The sequence below is a fragment of the Scleropages formosus genome, chromosome 15 (genome assembly GCF_900964775.1).
Source record: "Scleropages formosus chromosome 15, fSclFor1.1, whole genome shotgun sequence".
NCBI classification, from domain to species: Eukaryota; Metazoa; Chordata; class Actinopteri; order Osteoglossiformes; family Osteoglossidae; genus Scleropages; species Scleropages formosus.
This window is the reverse complement of record NC_041820.1, coordinates 10,490,311-10,504,420: the sequence shown is the minus strand read 5'-3', so window position 1 is coordinate 10,504,420 and position 14,110 is coordinate 10,490,311. Positions and strand designations below refer to the sequence as shown.

Genomic DNA, 14,110 nt, shown 5'->3' with positions numbered 1-14,110 from the left:
ACAATATGCCAATATTTGTCTGTCTTAGCTCTGAGGTATAGAAGCAACCTCTCAATATAAGATCACTGGATAACTGACAATTCTTTAAATTTAAAAGAAATCCAAACCAGCGGAAAACAACATTATTTTATATAAATAGGAAATTAAAAGGGCATATTATTATTATTATTATTATTATTATTATTATTATTATTATTGATGATACTACTACTACTACTACTACTACTACTAATAATAATAATAATAATAATAATAAATATCAGGTGGCACGGTGACACAGTAAGTAGTGCTGCTATTTCACAGTGCCTGGGTGGTGTGAGAGAGTGTGAGTTTGATCCCCACTCCGTCTGTGTGGAGTTTGCATGTTCTCCCTCTGTCTGTGTGGGTTTCCTCCAGGTGCTCTGGTTTCCTCCCACATGCTGTTCAGGTTCGCCCCTAGTGTGTGAGTGACAGAGGGAGTGTGTTTTACTGCTGTATGGATGAGTGACCTAGTGTAAGTAATGTATCTAGCAGTGTAAGTCACCTTGGTGAATAAGGTGTGTGGACTGATAACACTACATAGAGTTAATTGGAAGTCACTTTGGAGAAGAGCCTCTCTAGATAAGTCAATATAATAATAATATAGGGGACTTACCTGCTGGCCAGTGTGATATAAAATATTGCAACATATTGCTATAACTTCAGTAAAGCATGCATTTAAATAGAAGACTGCAGGGATACTTTGTTGCATGCGTTTATTACTCTCATTATTTAATTATTGTGTTATACCTTAATTAGTTATATTGTTTCCAGCTACTACTCTTGTTTTTCCAATATCAAACTTCAGGAAACTTGATCCATCGTTGTTCGCCACGATTATCTAATACTACACTGGGTAATGTTTTTAATGTCTGTGCTATTAATCCTTACTTATAGCACTTGTGTAAAGCTGTGCATGTATAATCTAGCAGCAAACTTCCGCCTGGCGGCCTGCCGTCACCATGGCAACGCGCGCACGCGGAGCGACATGGCCAGGCTCGAGTGGCTGCAACGTCAAATTGAAGGAATAAAAGAAGAGCATGTCATAGAAAACAGGTACGTTATAGCACTTGTGCTCTAGCCGAAATGCATTGGAGAGAATCGAGGTCCTTTTTAACGTGTACAACTGCTGTGCGCTTAATGAAAACTAAAGTTAAAATCGGGGGGTCGAAGCTGTGTGTCCGGAGCAGGACAGACGCACGCGGTGTTTTAATTAATATTCTGCTTCAGAATAACTATACAGACCAACAGAGTGACCAGCGACAGACACCGGCGTCATCATGTGGTAACAAAGCACAGTTCGTAAAGTTCCCTCGCTATGTGTGCGCAGCGGTAGGCTTGTTGTTGTAGAGCGCTCTGTTGTTCTGTGTGTGTGTGTGCGCGCGTGCGCGCGCGTAACGTGTTTCGTGTGCCCGTGCAGAGAGCACAGCGCCGCTGTCCGTCTGCAGAGCTGGTTCAGGGGGTGCCAGGTGCGAGCTCGTCTCAGGTAAGGCAGCACGTGCACTCTCCTTCCCCACCGTTTATTTATCTTTAGAGAACTTTGCTCGTGTGGCTGAAATCTTTGTCCAAGAGCTCGCAGTGTGGGGTCGCCAGCTATGGTAATAATGTACCCTTTTTTGTACATCACGCTGGCCTTCCTCAGCTGCATCCTTGTAGAGTCAGTACCTTGATCCAGGGTCCTACAGCACCTGTGGGACTTGAACCCAGGTCCTTCTGATTGGCAGGCATCTCGCTGACCTCCCTAATGTATCTATCTAATCACTGGAAACCATTGATATCTTTTTCTATAAACCTTTATTTCGCCGTGAGCAATTAATAACTTTAGATGCTATGAAATTGCACTGATAAACTTTTTCACTTTGTGCCCAAGAGATCATTTAGCCAACTTTTTTTTTGATTGTAGGCTCATTGAGGAATCTAAAATACAGTTTGACAACTGTGCCCCTAAGTAATTTAATTTATTGAGGACTGACTGAAAATGCTAGAAGCAATTTTAGTTTGCTTCTGTTTTCTCTGCTTTGTTTCCATGAAGTCAGCAACTCCAATCCTCTAATTTACAATAGTGCACTCATCCAAGGCAGAGTGTAAAGCATGTAATATATGGTACTGTGGTACTATACCATACTATAGACAGTACACAGACAGTAGAGGCATTTTTTTCAGGTGGCATGTTTGCCACAGTAAATTATCACATGTTGTAAATAATTAGCTAAAATTAGCTTCTAAGTGGCGAGTTTAAATTAGTACATAATTGCTATGTGCAGAAATTGTATCATTGAGGGTTAACAGTAGAGAATCTACAAGGGAGTTAAAACAAATTCTACTTGGAAAACTGCATGAAAACAAGATTTTAAAACTAACTCTTATGGACGTTATTGGATAATACAAATAAATGTTTATTCTAATGCACTCCGTGAATTAGCCGGCACAAAATCCAAATTGCTCGTGCAGAGAAAAAAATGTTTATTAATCTAAATGGATGAATAAGATACATTCTGATGTGCTTATTCTGTATGTTTTCAGACTTCTGCACAGAAAGGCAACAATTATACAGAAAGTATGGCGTGGTTTTAGAGCGAGAAACCAGTTCAGGCAAATGGTGAAGGTGAGCTTGCTTTTTAGACCCAATAAAATATTTTTACTAGTCTTGACATCCCAAAGGCAAGTATTGTCAAACCTCACAGGATGTAAAAGGCAATTGAAAACCACTTGTGTACTCTCACTTTTCGGTAAGAATTTATGAACATTAGAAACAGCAATCCATTCTCAGATCAAAGTTCTTGGAAATCTTAAAGATTTTAATTATTTATGCAACAGTGCTAAACACAGCATTACATTAAACCAAATCTTTTGATAAATGTATAGTACACTTTCAGTGCTCTACAAGCAACTTACTTTGAATGGAATTTGGCAAGTCAGATAACATTTAATATTTTTCATGAAGCAGATATTAAATAATAAAACAAAACTGTTGCACATCTGGAAAACAACAAATGTGTATTTCCATCTCTGGATTGGAGACAACGCACTTTTCTAATGCGATTTGAACTTTTAACCTCGTGTTTGATTTAGGCTGAATGCAAAGTCTGTTTGATATTTTTTTTCTCCCTCCTACTCCTTCTTTTTGTTATTATTAAAGCAGACATGTTGAAATATGAATTCCTTTTATGTTGCTCACAAGTTTTCTCCTGAAATGTGCTCCAGTGAATAAATCATACAATAGTGGGTGTCATCACCCAGTGTGAATATTCTTTCCTTTGTTAGTCCGTCCTCAGCGGAGCACCATTGATTATCAAACTCAGCGGAGAGCATTTTACCATCATATATCTCCATTAGTTTTCAGCTTGACTGCCATGGATTTTTTCTCTGCTGTTGTCTGCATTATGTATTAAGGAGAAGCCATGTCCCTTCAATACAAATCTGACTCCCGTCGTCGTTCCTTTTCTCTCCTTTACAGCGCTTCTGTGACAGTTATGTATTATGTATAAAGAGGTTTTATCTTCTTGCTTCAGTGCCGGAGAGATCAGAAGGCCAGGATATGGGAGCCTGTGTTGTAACGCCATCTTTTTCGTAATTTGCAGAAAGCGTATTTTGTTATGAAGATGAACTTCTACAATGAGATGGCCATCAGGGTAAATATAGCTCCACTTGTGACACATGTAAAAAGTCACACATACTTGTTACACATATAAAATGTAATTCCCATGTAATGAGCACACAGATATTTAATGTACCTAATACCAGCTGTAGTCAAATATAAAAATAACCATTACAGGCTTAAGTGGACAATGATTTTCATGTGGATGGTAGTATTTTTACCAGCATGTAGACGATGTGTACATTTTAACTGAACACATAACACGTTTATGTAGCTCATGCTAATGCAATCATGAAGAAATGCTTTTCTGTTAATTCAAAGAATATCTAGATCAGTTTTGCAAAACAGATTAAAGTCATTGCAAGAATCATGGCCATGATGTAAGTGAGAAGCCTAAATTTTTGTGGTTTGATAAGTATTCTGCCAATTTCCCTAGCTATAAATCAAAAAGACTTTGAGTGATATTTTGGCACTTTTGTGAGGGGTAACTTACATTAAAACCATATATTTTACATTTCCTTTACAGACGTCTTTCCTCCCAAGTGAAATTGTAAAAGCTGATATTGTAAGCTTATCCTTTTACAAGAGTCCACCACTTGGCCAGCATTGATCTGTTCGAAATTTCACTTGAAAATAAGAAAACTTCAGCATCAGTTCAGCAGTAGAAATGCTGTCATTAATGTTTTTTTTTTTAAATTTGTTTTATTTTTTACAATAAATACAACAGAAAGGATCTGTGTTACACTTTTCTTTTTATATGAGGTCATAGCTTGTTACTATTTTAACAGGCAGAGCTAATTTTATATTGATACGGGCTCCTTAGAATTAAAAAGGATATAATTTTTTTTTTTTTTTTTTTTTTTTTTTTTTTTTTTTTTTTTTTTTTTTTTTTTTTTACAATGAGAAAAAATACAATCACTTCTGATTATACATTTACATAATATTTTACCCCTTTCAGGAATGCCTTAATTATGATGCTCTTTACTGAAGGCCAGTTCATTAAAGGAGATAGATACCAGTGTTTACAAGTGTCCTTAGATTTTCTGCCACCTAAATGAATAATATGCATCATTGATTTCACTGGTATAAAAGGTCACCAAGAACCTGGCTTCTGAGCCAGCAATTACTTTATTTAGAATTATCTACTGAGTGCTGATCAATTGCAAATTCTTTTCTTTTTTTATACCAGCAATTTCTTTATTCCCCTAGTTAGTGTGAAGGACATATGTTCCCCTTGTTTGGACCTGACATCAGTCAATTAGGTCTAACTCTTTCCTCAGAGTCTTTCTGCCCCTATCCCACAGCAGTTTCACCTCCTCCACATGTGTCAACAAACTCTTCTCTATTGATTACATTCTTTGGAGTTAACTCAATATGAATTGACCTGTGGAGCCGAGGTTGTTTAATCGTAGTCCGTCGATATAATCAGCCTACCGTCACAGCTCAACTCCATATTTCATTACTTGCATAACAACTTGTTCAGTGTTTAGAGTTATGCAACAGAACAGTTGCCAATATAGTCAAAAGACCAAAGACCCAAGTATGTTTTTGTAAAGTAATACTCCGTCATTACTAGTAACTGCAATTTTTTTTTTTGTTTTAATTAAAAAGTATCTCCCGATGTATATATTTATTTTTTTCCTTTCCCCTGTTTTTGACATGATGCCATCAATCAGATACAAAGAAGGTGGAGAGGCTATTATGTACGGAAGTACATACATAATTACTACGCACTGAAGAGGTATCTGGAAGGATTAACAATAAAGAATGAACAAGTGAGGTAAGATGGGCACAAAGCAATATTTTCGGTTATTATTCTTTATTTAGCTGATGCCTTTGTCCAAGGTGGCTAACAAAGAAAAATGGAAATATGCGATATGAAAATATAAATTAAAAAGGATGACAGATATTGAAATGATTAACTGCCCCAACAACCCAGTTTAAGTGAAGCTGCAGAGTCATTTTTGGGTAATTTCTCCAGAGTTTAGTAGGAGCTAACTACATTTACATTCATAACAGCTATCCTAGAAATGAAAATTGTGTGGGTTTGGCTCACAGTTGAACAAGATTGCTCGGTCATGTTGCCGCTGTCACTCTCAAGCACCGGTTCACTTCAGTAATTGTTAGACCATCTGAAAACCACACGTCCACCGTGTAAGATGAGCAATTTAAAGAGTACAAAATGTTTATTTTTTTTTTTTTTTTTTTGCATTTTCCATTATAAATGTGAGAGTGGTATGCAGGCCAATATAACATATATTAGTAATTTAAAATACACAGTTCTGTCAACTTTTCTACAACTTCTTTATGTATACTGTATGTATACACACATACAGTATACATATATCTGTATGTATACATGTAATATTTATACTTTTTCAGCATTTATCTCTCCTTAAACTTACTTGCAAAGAGGTTTAAGTGAAACCCCAGCTGAAACGCAGCTTGCATGACCTCTAGTGGAAGTGAAGTGATTTCTGACATACCCTTCACGTGAAGACTGAGCTAAACTCAAGGTGGGGTTTAAAACCCATGCTCCTACTCAGCATTTTACAGCCAAAAGTCTTGTTCCTCAAAGTGGATCTTTTAACACCCACTACGTGGTTAAATCATTTGTTACGTACTAACGCGTGAAACCCCACTGTTAGCCTTGAAGACTGCCTTAAGACTACCTTGAAGACTACCTTGAAGGTGTAACTAAGGTCTAAGATGATGTAGCAGTCCCTCACCGCAGTGATACAACCTGTGCCATTGAGGAGTCGCTCATGCAGTGTGTGCAGGCAAGGAATACGTTCCCAGAGCTTTTAGAAAGATAAATTGATTTGATTAATTTAAAGGCTGAGTGTGCAATTGGTGGACAAGTAACACGGATAACCTCTCGCCTCCTATGTAGAAACTGCCTCAGGTTACAACCAAGTGAACGATGTTATGAAATTAAAAAATTTGCCACGGACGTCAGTTGGCTCTTGCATTAATAAAACATGCAGTGCTTGGGGGGGTAGAGGGAGACAGAAAAAGGTGCCATCTTTTATTTTTTGAGAAAAAAAACTTCAACTGAAGTCACATTTTTAATGTCACTAATATATTTTGTTATTCTTTGGACTTAGGCTAAAAATTAAGTGTACATTTTTTAAGTGTTCCCTGAATCAGTTCCCCACCACCACCAACACACACACACAGACGCCATACATATATAATGTTCTGCTTTGAATGGGTCTGAGAGTCTATTTTGAGAGTTTGTTGCTCTGATAAGGTTGGAATTTGTAACTTAGAAAGAGATGTACTTAATGTGTTCTGTATACAAAAAAGGTTTGTTTAAATTAATTAAAATTTGTAGAGTTGCGGTTTAAAAAAAGAGGAAAAAAAAAACAGGAAATCCAGTTGTTTTTTCTTGTCTTTGAATTTATTTCTTGTGTACCAAGCCTGAGCAATATCCCTTTCAAACTTTTCCAAAGCTTTTGTAAAGCTGTTAACTAAGAGTTAGCAGAGACTGGTCTTGAATGACTTGGATCTGGATGTTTAGTGAAGTACACGTCTGTGAAACCTCGTGATGAAATGCGCAAATAATTTTTTCATTGTTATGGAAAAGTTTTGCAATTTTATGCATTTATATAATGGAATTCTTTACCAAAACATATCAGATCGAGTGCCTTGCTTACCTGTGCATTGCACAAACACCCTTTCTGAGACCTGAACCCATCTTCATCAGCTTGCACATCTGTGGTAAAAACTACCATACTACGCTGAATTGGCATGCACTCAGGCAGTGCAGTGGCATAACACAGAAAATACCGTTTGCAATTAAACTGTAGGGAGAGCAGGTAGGAGCTGCGGACAGGTTATCGTTTCCTCATTGTTGTCCATCGCAATAGTAGCAACAGCGAGGAACTTGCTCTCTGCGACTCCAGCGGACCCAGCCTTGAAAAAAGACAAAGAACTGAAATTTGCTTTTGTGAGATGTTAACGAAATGGACACATGTAAATGTGAACTTGCATAATCCAAAGTTAGCTTGAAGTCTCCAGTCAACCATGAGCTGTGCACCATGACATTCAGCAAAGCCTCCTCTTCCTAAGCTGACGGGATGTTGCCTCCGTGCCAGTTCTTCAACCGTTGTTTTTGTGCTAGAGGGATCACTGTCAGTTAGTGAAAGATTGCATTTATGAAAAATAGCCTTTTTTTCTCTCTCGGACAAGGGATCACATCCCTGACTGATCAGTGACCCTGCAAAGGCCCCTGCGGCAGGCTTTTAATCCGTGTTCCTCTCTTGGCGAATAAATTATTTAAAAATGTTACTAATGGCTCCCACTTAGCTCGAGTGAGTCAGCCACGAATGCCAATGAAACACGGCGGCCCTCGAACCCTTCGGAGCAGGCCCCCGCACTCGTCAGAGCGGGCCCCTGTCCCGCATGCAGCGGGGTACCTCTCACTACAAAGCGATGCGTGTCATTTCATTTACCCGCTGTCCGTGCGCTTGCTCTCTGTTGGGTATGGGGATTGGGTGGGAGGGTGGGGGAGTGGGGTACACCATGTTACGAGTGTCCATCTTCATTCTGCGCCATCCCCTCCCGCATATCTTAATGAAGTCGGGACCCCAGCTTGACGTAGTAATTCTGTGGCAAGAGTTTGTGCAGCGCGACAATTTATCACTTGTCAAGAGGACACTTTAAGTTCCTTTACTTAATAAGGGCATCCTCTGGGCTGAGTAATTAGAAGTGAGCGGTTTGCATATTTACTAAATGCAGAGTGCCACTGCCACCATGGCCCGTTGCCTGCATGAATTATTTCTCTATCTGCAATAAACAGCTGGGTAATTATTACTGCCATAATCAGATAAATTCTCTCCGTAATGCTCTAACATGGCAAATCTTTTAACTCATCGAAAGCCGTGGAAAATTTATGGACTCCGAGCGGTTGGGCAACTTTTCTCCCTTTTTGCGTCCTTTTCCAAGGGCACCTCGTGAAATGGAATCCACGGGTTCTGGATTCCTTTGGTTCAAGTGTGCTTCTTTATGAGATAGTGGAATAGGAATTACATTTTTAATCTTTCTTTTCCTGCTTTAAAGCGGACCTGCTAATATATACAGACTAATGCTTTATACATATATGAAAAATGTATTTGAATAATTAGCATTTTTGTTGGCTGTTTGTTTTGGTCTTGCACCTTCTATTTTGCCCAGAACCGAAGGGTTCAGTAAAAAAAAAAAAAAAGAGAAGGAAAACGCTTCTATTCTTCTGTAAAACCACTTTATGCTTTAGAGTCTGAACTTTGAAAATTAATGTGCAGTATAATCCTTTTTTCCATGGTATTAATAGCAAAAGTGTGTTTGTAGTTTATAATCTTACTATATAATAGGGTAAGAGTGTAATATCTACAAAAAATTACTAATCCAAGTTATATTTTAATGTATCAACTCGACAATGATAAGTCCTTTTCATACTGTATATTGCACCCTAATGTACTTACACAGTATACTGCATTTATAAAACTTGGGACTGCTGTATGTCTAAAATGTTTTAAAACCTGAAGGAGACCTGCGAGCTTTGCAATGCTAAAACAGTTTGACTAACTAGCTTAGACAACTAATTTTTTGATGCTGTTGGAGTAATATATTTTGTAAACATGTATGTTCATTCTGATGTTTATTCTCATATCACACATGTCAAGTTAATATCAAAGCCCTTACTAAATGTAAGCACTAAATATGCTGTTTAAGGACACAGGGAGGTCATCTGTATAAAAGGGACCCGCGTGTCCGTCCAAGACCGATCCAGGCTAATGAGGTTTCTGTGTTAAGACACAAAGGCATGGACACAGACGGAGATGCCTTCAATGGAAACAAATTTGTTTGGCTTTCCTCTATTACAGTGCAATTAATAATAAGCACAAGATATGGGTTGGGAAAGGTCACGCTTCCAGCACGCCATGCAGCACGTTAAGTAGGCCGGCCTCTACAAGAGCTGGAATAAAGTAAAACGAACCATTTCCCCAACTTTATATTTCGCATTAGCAAGCAATTTCCACCAACCAGCTGGCAAAATAGGGGCCACGCTGCTCTGCATAATTCATTTATTTTGTAATTTAATCCTGTGTGGAGGGAGAAAACGTGCCGTTGCAAACAGCAAAATATGGTGATTTTTAAATGTCAACATGCCACATTCCATAACCCTACATAACAGGCAATATTAATATCCTCTTTTGCGCACCAGTAATTGAAAACAGCTTGCAAAAGCGGTTGATGAGCATGTTTTGTTTTTTGCTGTTCGGGTTTTATTGGTATTGCAATGTTTTTCTCTTTCGAAACATAATGCTTTCAACTTCCTTACAGTAATTTAAAAATGTAGTAAATAATTAAAAATAGTAATGGTAATAATAGTTAACCTAAGACTCTGCAACATAAAGGCTTTTAATATGGCCCAAGTAAAGTGCTAATAGTTTTCCTGTAATTTTTCTGTTTTTATTTTGTAGCATTATCAGCTCAGAATAAATTAATGGTTTAGTGCTGTTGTTTATTTTCTGTTAAAAAAAACTAGTTCAAGTTGGAAAACATATTTTTTCTGGTCTTGTTCTGATTTTGTTAATTTAAAAGTATTTTTGTTGTGCATCAGTAACAAATTACATACTGTATTGTTACATAACAGTAAACTACATACAAATAAACTGTATTACTGCACATACAAAAATAAACTGTGAATTCCTAGTTTCCCCAGTACATCCTATGTCTGTATGGCTCTGTAAGTGTATGCGTTTGATTAAATCGGTTGTTTCACGTTAAACTGGGTGGCCCTTTGCTTTGGGACTATATGTTCAGCTGTATGTGTGCACTCCTTACATTTCTCAGGAAGGACCTGGAGGAGTTTGCAGAGTTGCAGAGGAGGGAGATGGAGCGCTTGGCACGGGAGCGAGAAGGGCAGCGGAAATGTCTCCAAGCCCAGAGGCTACACTTCCTCCTGAGCACTGAGCAGGTTAGCCGCCCAGACTGCCTGTCCGAATCCATGGAGCGGGCACAAAGCAAACATCCAGGCATCTGTTTGTTATCTTTGATCATCTCACCAGCAAGGTTACTTGGACCTCTGTCAGCACCCTTCATAGCACTGATTGTCTGTGCATGGACTGGGAGACAGTATGGCATTTGAGAAAAGAGAATAAGTGGTTGGAATAGCTACAAGTATTTTATTGCTGTCTTGTGTGAGGGGGCAGTATGGTGGCCTGCAGGAAACAGATTCCATTCTGTCATATTCTAAAAACTTGCTGAATTAATAAACAATGGTACTATTTTACTTAACCAGAAACCAGGAGGACATGACCAACAATGCAGCTCTCATTGAAACTCCAAGTTTCAAGTCAAATAAGTTTCTCAGTCAAATAAAGTATAGCACAGAAATTATACAGCGCATGCCGTGCAAATGTTACCTTGCAGATATCTACTCGGCATTACCATAATCTAATAGTAAATAGCACTCCACTGCTCTAATCCTGGTAGGTTAAAGGTCAAAATAAATACTCCTTTCCGTCTAGGATGCTAGATGCATAAAACAAGTAAGGTAATCTGTCTATTAATTTATTGTATCCAGAAACTGCATGCCGAGGTCAGATAGGCTGAGAGATTCTAATAAATGCCATTTCTTTATGATGATTCATTCTTGTAATCACAAAGGTGATGCAGTTAGAAAAAATAAATAAGTAACAAATTGATTGTATGCATACGATAATCTATAAAATTTTAATCAAGGAATGCAACACTGACCTCATTTACGGTGATGCACATTGTTTTAGTCACTGCACTGAAAGAACATAAAGTCCTCGGGAGGATACAAATTTATCCTTGTTTTGAATATGTAAATACACAAAGTGAGTTACAGATTGTACTGTATAAATCGCTAGGCAGATTCACCAGTACGACGATATGAGTCTCATACTACCTTAGCTGAAGTCTTAATACAGTATTATACTGTGGTGTTCTCAAGTAAAGTTTGAATAGCAAATTTTCAAAGATATGGATATTTTCCAGTGTATTTATTTATAATTTTATTTCCTTCAGTTATCTACTTTATAAATTTCTGTCGGTTGCGGAGTGAACGCAATCTGCATTTTCATGCCAATCCACTAGTTGGCAGTAAAGAGCACCACTTCCACCAGGCTTGTGGCTTGTGCATAATGTTCATCCATGTGAGGGAACATATAGAACATCCATCGTCAACAACTGCTTGTCCCGAGCGGGGTCGCAGTGAGCCAGAGCCCATCCTGACAACACAGGGCGCAAGGCCAAAGGGAGAGGGGACACACCCAGGACAGGACTCCAGTCTAGCGCAAGGCACGTCAAGCAGGGCTCGAACCCCAGACCTGCCACATGGCAGATACCGACCGAACCAGCTGTGCCTCCACGCACTCCCTCCTACATGTAGAACAATGGTCAACAAACAGGATTGAAAAGCAGTTTGGAGAAGTACTGTATTTTTTTCAGTAGTGTAAAACTGATCATTTTTCAGTTGTTCAAGTTTTTATAAGGTTGCTAAAAGTCAATATATTAAAAGCTAAACTTAGAATTTCTACAAAACCTAACCAGTGAATGAATAAAGTACATCTGTATTATTAAGTTTTATTTGACTTGGTGGTAAAAGTGACACTGGCTTTACAAACAGACTATTTTTGATGTGGGACTTCTGATTCCAGTTGTGTTCGTAAGGCAAGGAGCCAGAGTACAGTTAAAAATTTTTCTAAACACGCTACGGCAAGAGTAAAACTTACTGATTGCAAACTTACAGTAACTTAAGTTAATATACAGGATTCTTCTGCGAATTGCGCTGTTGGCTGAACAAGACCGTGAGAAAAGTGAGTTTATCCAGCAGAGAACATAACAAGTTGTGAAAGGGGGTGCCCTGTAAGGAAAGCGCAGCCTCGCAAGCGTTTCGGCACTTAAAGGGCCGCCGGAAGCCGTTAGAAGAGAAGCGAGTGACAGTTAGATGTGAGCTTGGAGCCTGGCCGTGTGTTTCAGCTCTGGGTGGGTTAACAAGACCACTGAAAGTTCATTCAGAAAGCGGAACCGCAGCAGCTGACAAATGATCATGTTTCCTTTTTAGTTCCTGGCCAAGAGTAATTGAATGTGGAATATCTTACTAAACGCCGGACTGTGACAGCATGTTAACACTGCCTGTCTCCTAACAGCAGCAATGATTTGCTGAGTGAGATTTTTTTTTTTTATAAATCCCCTGGCAATAGCGTGTCCTGATAATTATGATGAAGTGTGCTGGTCAGTGTTGATTCAGCAGCCCTCGTCTTCAGCAGATATTTCACTCAGTGGGTCTCCTTCATGCCTTTACGGTCATTACGCCTTTTCCCTGCGTTTCCCGAATGCCATTACCCATGTGCTTGTCCTTTCTGTCCCGCTCAATCCCTGCTCTCCTGCCTGCTGAGCTGTTGCGCAAGTCAGATGAGTGTGAACCCTGGACAAGGAGTCAGAACCCACCTGTTCAGAGTTTAACCATCAACATTAAGGAACTGAGAAAAAGACACAATGAGGTGGTCAAATTAAATAAATCTGTGTTCAAAAGGAAATGTGCTTAGTATACTGTAAAGTACATACATGCTATATGAGGTGAACTAGACCAAAAAAGTTGTTTGAAGAGTCAGTGGTCAGAAAGAGGCTTTTTTACTGAGCAGCTAATGATCATGTCTAATCAGACACTTCCACTGTGGACAGTAATGGTGAGAAATGGATGTTCAGTGAAACAGTGACCAAGTGTAAAATTCATAATGAGTAGCATGTTAGTTTTCAGTGATCTATAGAGAGGAACATGGCGTTTCATGCTACTATGAAACAGAGCTGCCGCACAGTTTCGTTCAGTTCATACACGTAGCAACGTATGCACTCTCGCTTAATGGCGACAATAAGTTTAAAGAAGTCGGTTGTAGCCCAGTCTTTTGAGGGCATGCCATGCGTGTGCAGCGAGACAAACCTGACCCTCTCGCTGCTGCACTCCTTTAGACCATCTCCATAGTGGGGGTGCCTCCCTTCCATACGGTCTGACCTTGTCGCTGGGAAATGAATGGGTCTCGAGCAGTTCATCGTTAACGGGAGAAATTCTGCTGGACATAAGTGCCTGCCCTGACATAGATTTAGTTCTTCTGCTCAGGGGTCAACATCATTGCTCTTTTTGTTTTTATACCCCCAGCAGGTTTGGGAACCCATAGCATACCCTCCCGCCCTCATACTCCCATTTTTTGCGACAGTATAAGCAACTACACTTATATTGTTCGCTGACATTTCTTCCATATAAAGAACTTGAGCTTTGGCGCAGCTTCTGTTGTCTGCTTAAAATATTGTCTGTTCAGGATCACTTAGATTTGAATAAGCATTTCATCTGGTTATATGTGATAAGTCGTTACATTTCTAAAATGTGACTTTTTTGCTGTTCTGACCACCTGTCATGCCTTTTAACTGTAAAACATCATCTAATTCTACTATAAAATAAAAAGTAACTTTAAGTCTCTTTTT

At 38.9% G+C, this 14,110-nt stretch overlaps 1 protein-coding gene across 2 annotated transcripts in view; it reads left to right on the top strand.

The window, feature by feature from the left end:
• Positions 1-999: 999 nt before the first annotated feature.
• spata17 (spermatogenesis associated 17) overlaps positions 1,000-14,110 on the top strand; it is a 50,447-nt gene continuing 37,336 nt past the window's right edge. For both annotated transcript variants that reach the window (XM_029258769.1, XM_018759189.1), the window contains exons 1-6: positions 1,000-1,074; positions 1,439-1,504; positions 2,542-2,623; positions 3,600-3,650; positions 5,293-5,396; positions 10,457-10,580. In XM_029258769.1, the coding sequence (XP_029114602.1) occupies positions 1,007-1,074; positions 1,439-1,504; positions 2,542-2,623; positions 3,600-3,650; positions 5,293-5,396; positions 10,457-10,580 (495 nt within the window). In that variant the 5' untranslated portion in view covers positions 1,000-1,006. The remainder of the gene's footprint in view (positions 1,075-1,438; positions 1,505-2,541; positions 2,624-3,599; positions 3,651-5,292; positions 5,397-10,456; positions 10,581-14,110) is intronic.